This window comes from Abramis brama, assembly GCF_963993115.1.
Source record: "Abramis brama genome assembly, chromosome: 18".
NCBI classification, from domain to species: Eukaryota; Metazoa; Chordata; class Actinopteri; order Cypriniformes; family Leuciscidae; genus Abramis; species Abramis brama.
Window position 1 is genome coordinate 5,997,472 of NC_139980.1, and position 6,596 is coordinate 6,004,067.

General features: G+C 36.6%; 1 protein-coding gene across 1 annotated transcript; it reads left to right on the top strand.

Moving 5' to 3' along the window:
• The first annotated feature begins 428 nt into the window (after nucleotides 1-428).
• Nucleotides 429-4,944, top strand: allc (allantoicase). The gene is made up of 11 exons (XM_084091202.1): nucleotides 429-873; nucleotides 993-1,043; nucleotides 1,140-1,227; nucleotides 1,558-1,677; nucleotides 1,772-1,851; nucleotides 1,946-2,078; nucleotides 2,952-3,107; nucleotides 3,522-3,595; nucleotides 3,675-3,783; nucleotides 4,297-4,424; nucleotides 4,514-4,944. The coding sequence occupies exons 1-11, from the start codon at nucleotides 784-786 to the stop codon at nucleotides 4,682-4,684; spliced, it is 1,200 nt and encodes a 399-aa protein (XP_083947328.1). The 5' UTR covers nucleotides 429-783; the 3' UTR covers nucleotides 4,685-4,944.
• Nucleotides 4,945-6,596: the final 1,652 nt, after the last annotated feature.

The following is a 6,596-nucleotide window of genomic DNA, read 5'->3' on the forward strand; positions in this document are numbered from 1 at the left end:
TCCAATGTAACCGGTGAACAAGACTTTATCCTATTTTATAAAATGGTCATGATGTCAATGTAGGCTAACCTGGGTTCATTTTTCAGTGGGATTGTAGCTATACTACATAAGTAAACTAGGTTATTTGTTTCACATTATTTGAAAAGATCCTAAATTAAACGAGAATTTTAAAGTGCTGTGATTAAAAGTTAAGTACTACAACTGTTCCCAGATTCAAGCTTGTTAATGTCCCTCTTTGTGGTTGCCATGTTCCAGTCTGCTCGAGACCATACGAAATATGCATAATCAAGCCATGTCACGTGATAGTGAAGAAATATCTCACCACATGTAGGTTGTTAAAACAGATTCAGATTTATAAAATAATTGAAATAAATACAAAAGAAAAGAAACTAGTTATTGTGCAACAGAGGGCGCTGTTTTTCCACAAAGACCACATTACTGACATGGTTGGGAAAGTTCAAAGTATTAGTAGCCTAAGCCAGAAATTCAACATATAAACTGCACATTTACGTTGACTCGAGTTACTACAGATGACCCGCGATTGTATTTAAGAATCCATTCTGTACGTTCATAATATTCAACGTGACAGTTGTTGGTCAAAATGATGGACTTCGCTCTGTTTTCGGGTTTGTTTTGCAGAGGGTAGTTAAATATTATCAGTCAGCCTATTATATCGCAGCGAGTTAGCGCTTCTGTACCGTCCTCTTCTTAGGTCCTTGTAATATTAAACAATAATTACATTTGAAACTAAAAAGAATTAGCTCAAATCTAATTGGCATAAACATGGCAAATCGACCTGTACAGAAGGCGGCTAGCAGTCAGCCACATTTCCTGCAGTTCAACAACCTCGCATGTGAAACAGCTGAAGGAAAGGTGAAAAGCTGCATTTTAAATATAATAAACAATGCCATATCACTTTATGAGATTTTAAATATGCGGATGTTCTTTGTTACATTGCATTTGCTAGTAAAGTACTAACGTTGTCATTAAAGGTGATTTTTGCCACAGATGAGTGGTTTGCCCCTGCCAGAAATCTATTGAAGGTAAAGTCATTTTGCTTGTACTCTGGTAATATTCATGTATTCAAACTTTTCTGGAATTATCTGATATTAAAAACGTTGTTCTAAAATGACCTGGAGCGAGACCCTCCAGAATTCATAGCCTCAGCATTTACTGAATATGGGAAATGGATGGATGGCTGGGAAACCCGGAGGAAAAGAATTCCAGGTATTAGTCCATTTTCTCAAATCAAAGTTCACTGTAAAACTGAAATAGGGCTCTGTGTGTTCCTCATTTCTCTTTAATGAGCGAGTTCTGTTGAACTTGTATGAGTTAGAGCAGAATAGCTGCGGGCTACATCCTTCTATCATCCATCTAGTCTCTCTGAAGATCTGTAAAATGAACTCATGTGAGAAAGATGTACTGCAACACTGAGATGCTTCCTCATCTGATCAGGCTTTCAGGGCATGTTTTCTAATCTCAAAGAGTGCTCCGTCTGTACTTACAACAGATTTGGTGTTCTCATGAAAGATGCATGTCTTTCATCTTGTGTTAAAGGTCACGACTGGTGCATTGTACAGTTAGGAGTTCCAGGAGTTATTCATGGTTTTGATGTGGACACGTCGTTCTTCACGGGGAACTATGCCCCATACGCCTCCATTCAAGTGGCCTGTCTTGGTAGGTATCTATGGTCGTGGCCTGTAAGTATACGTTAAAGGATAAAGTTTAAGGTTACCTTGATTATATCTAATATATGTCACTTCTAAATCAGATCAGATTCCATTGTTCACTCTTGAAGGAGATCGTACAGGCATGGCAGCTTCCCCAAGCCAGTTTGAAGCTGTGGCAAAGGTGTAAAATATCGTCTAGTGTGCTAGATCATGCATACAATCTACAGTCTGTGTTTCTGAGGGAACAGCACTCAGTCTGAATTTTTGTTGAACAGCTGAACTCAGACAGCTGGAAGGAGATTGTCCCGATGACAGAGATGAAGCCGGGTTACTCTGAATCATGCCACAACTACCTGAGTGTCACCTATCCGCACAGAGTTACCCATATCCGTCTCAACATATATCCAGGTAATACATGTTCCGCAACATGAATCATTCGATGCAATTTAAAAAAAAAGACAAAACAGAGAATGTGATCATTCATAATAATAAAAAAAATTGCCTGGGGAGAGATGCTACAACAGAGCAACATCTTAGAGAGCCATTCATTTTGTAAAATGAATACAAATGAAGGCTTGTAAAATGATAATAAAATATTAACGTTTTATTTATATACCACCTTAAAACTGGAGAGTATGTTTTTTCCAGATTTTTTTATGTGGTGTTTTATTTACTCATTTATCTTAGCGGATGATTTCTTGCCCAAGGTGCCTACAGGAAAAGATTCTTTCAACGAATTGTTGAAAGAATTGTAGCTCTGAATTAAAGCTGAAGTTTGTAATAGAGTCACCAAACAGAAAATAAATATATTAGCATTCACCCTGCCTGCCATTGCGGTCAAATTGTTAGTCCTGAACTAAACCATACTTTAAAGTGCAACTTTTTTTCAGTAGCCTTGGTCGCAGTATTTTTCCCACAGGGTTTTTAAAAAAGTCTAAATGTAATAAGCTATGAACCAGCTACGAGGTGAAGCACAAAATAACAAACTTTGATTTGAAGCATATTGAAAATCTGACAAAGAGACAAAATGTACAAGAATGAGGACCCAATGGCTTTAATGAGGGGAAAGAACCCCATAAACCCCAATTATGTGAATTACATAATTGAATGTAAAACGATGGAGAAATATAAAACAATTTCTTTGATGTTGACTCTATATAGAAACAAGATATTTAATGTTGATATATACTTTTATATTCTATTGACTCTTGCTCTCTGTTGGTTGAGCAACCCACTCAAAAAAAACATTTCAGCTTTAATTTTTTTGTTTGATGTTTGCAGATGGCGGCATTGCAAGGCTGAAAGTTTATGGCATTGGGATGAAGGACTGGTCCACTGTGCCTGGCCAAGACCCCGTGGATCTTGTTGCCCTGGTTAATGGAGGCGTATGCGTAGGCTACAGTGATGCCCACTACGGTCACCCACGCAATATGATTGGTGAGTGATTCTTTGGACTCCCAGACAGCATCATAGAGTTGACCCAGATCCGGCCCACATCTGGTACACGTGGATTCCACACGGCCCAGATGTGGGCCGGATCTGGGCCGAAACTATGTTGCTGTCTGGGCTGACAAGTTGAGAAACATTTTAAAGAGGCGTTATGTTTTTTTGTTTTTTTTTCAGTTGAGCCAAGAGATACATCTAAAATGCAGACCGCTTTTACAGACAACAATATCTGCTTTCAATCAGGCGTATCATAAAAAACAATCCATACTTCATTTTTATGAATACTAAACATCACTTCCCAATAAATAAGTTAAGGTCTATTTAATGATTGTTTGGAGATTTTGTTAGAGATTTTGAGATCTAGATCAGTACCTTGTGATTGTCTGAATGCGTGCTTCTCCGTAGCCCTAGGGAGAGCTGACAACATGGGTGACGGGTGGGAGACAGCCAGACGCCTGGATCGGCCCAAAATTTTAAGGGTAAAAGCAGTCTAGTCATTTTAGGAAACATCATAGATATCAGTTATACCCCACACAGGTCCCATATTTTGCTTTTCAGGTGGACGAGAAAGGCATATTGCAGGTACCAGGCTGTGAGTGGGCTATTCTCAGACTAGGACATCCTGGCATCATAAGCAAAATTGAGCTAGACACCAACCATTTTAAAGGTACTAGAAGTATTCAATAGTATTATTTTTTTAAAGTAGGCTAATTCTAATTTAATTGCATTTTCTGTCTTGCGTTTTCCATCTTAAATGACTTTTGTACTTTCTATTCATAAAATAACTCCTGAAAGAAATGTATCACGGTTTCCACAAAAATATTAAGCAGCACAACTGTTTTCAACATTGATAATAGAAATGTTTCTTGATCACCAAATCAGCATATTAGAATGATTTCTGAAAGATCATGTGACACTGAAGACTGGAGTAATGATGCTGAAAATTCAGCTTTGCCATCACACGAATAAATACATTTAAAATATATTAAAATACAAAATAGTTATTTTAAATTGTAATAATATTTCATATTATTACTGTTTTGGTTAGCATAAGAGTCTTTATTTTAAAAACATTAAAAAATCTTACCGTCCCCAAACTTTTAAAACTTTTTAACTCAAAGCTTGAAATGTGCTTTTAATTTTTTTATATTGGCTATTTAAAAAACAACTATTGTCTTAGGGAATTTTCCAGACTCCTGCAAGATCGAGGCCTGCAGTTTGACCCCAGATGAGGAGAACAATTTAATTCTTAACCAGTGGCGCTCTGACAAAAGCCCCAAGTGGAGAATTCTCCTTCCTCCTCAAAAAGTAGGAATTGCCCAAATTTAATTTGCCTTCATCTTCAACTTTATTCCTTTTTGTTCTCTGTAAATGTGATCACAATCTTCCACATCTAGCTGAAGGCACACCACAGGCACTTGTTTTCCGGGGAGTCTGTGGTGCATTGTGGGCCTGTGACTCATGTGCGTCTGGTCATAGCTCCTGACGGAGGGGTCAGCAGACTCAGGCTCTGGGGTCGACCGTTGTCCAACCACGTGATTCACCCTCAACAAATCTCCAAACTGTGATGCCATCATGCATTTTCAACACACGGTTACAGAAGAATGAAGCTCATGACATTAGCTGTGATTTAAAATATTAACAATATAATTGTGGTAATTACAATTCTATATACAAGTATATAGTACTATATACAAATACTATACTATACATTTACCTAATAGTGGTACAGTAAATAATTGAATTTTATTGTCAATATAAAATGTGACTTCACTCATTTTGTTTGCCTCGTATATTTCCAAATCTGACATTTCAGATATAAAAATAGTTTTGAAAATACTTATTCTGTCATGTGAATGTTTGCCCAGATCTGTTTTAATTTTTAAAGCAAACAAAACAAAGGTGTGAGCAAATGCTGACAGTAAGACAGTCTCAAGTTAACCAACATGATTTGTATTACCATAGACACACAAGTACTCCACCACACAGACTGTGCAGTAGGATTGGAAATATTCTGGGAATGAAAGTATAATATTTTAACAACTAACATTTTTGTAAACATTTGAAAAGTTCTGCTTGCATACCTCAGAAACAGCTCTGGGATATGATAATATGGTAATTATTGATACTTAAAATAATGAATCTAAAATTACCAAAATAATCGTAGTAATACTAATACTAATAATTAATATTATTTTAGAATTTTTTATAATGATTTTTAATAGATCTTTTCACTGCTTTCAACAAAAGTGCTATATTATAAAAGGAATAATTCGATTTATTTATTTATTTTATTTTTTTAAATAATCATGCCTGATGTGTCCTTCTTTGATGGGCAGTATTTTTTAAAATATTTATTTGACATTTTTCCGATACAGGAACATGCAGCAACTGGTCTTTGATTTTAAAAAATATGTTTTGAGTCAAGAAACAAATTGAAGCTTATCTCTATTCACATGAAAAGTTGTTGACACATTCCTTTGACGTTTCTTCCACTGTGTGCTTATCCCTCGGAACAGTTGGTTAAAAAAACAAGGTGGGATTTTGACATTCAATGACACGTTTCAAACTTTCTGGCATTTACTCTGTACAATTGCACAGATAGCTTCTGCAGATGCAGAGATTTTCCATTGAGCTGTTTTTCCCCCCCAATCATTTTGTCATGTTTCTCCACAGATTAAGGCAGCGGTCCATAGCAGGACAAATTGTGTCGGCATAGTTGATAAGGATTCTGCAGGAGTCAAGTGCAATCAGGTCAGGCCTTCTGTGCCCCAGCCATATAAAATACAGTCAGTGGACCTCATTCATGCAGAAGAAATGTCATTGTTCATGCAACCATTCCAATGCAAATTGTTGCATTAAATTGAATGCATAAGAATGATTTTACAAACTGTTCACATACTGCTTGTGTCTCATGAATGAGGTCCAATGTGCTGGACACATATATTCATTGAATCAGAGTGAGAAAAGATGCCACTATTTTTTTACAAAACAAACTAAATTCATATTAAGATTGCAGCATGGGAATGACAAAACCCAAAATAAGCAATATTAAAAAACCCAAATATGATTATGCATATAGTTCTGGATGTCCTTGAACAGCCTGAGCATGCGGAGACGTAGACAGCACCAGACATCTCTCATTTCTCTGGAGTCAAACAGGCTGCATTGTGATTAATTACAGTATATTATGCTCACTCATGCAGACACATGAACACACTCACTCACACACACTCGGGGCTCTTTGCTGCGGGGGAAGATAAGTGTTTGTTGGGCTGAGCTTAAATGACAGAGGGGACTGAAAAGCACACTCAGCACTTTGCTTTGAGAAAAGGTCAATGTGAAATATCTGATGTGTCTTTATTAGTATGACATATTTCAGCTTGGTTTTTCCACGCTGAATATTGTTGAAAAAAATACATATTTGTTTGTTGTCATCCAGATGAGTTGATCATGCTTTTCTCAATTAATTTAAAACAG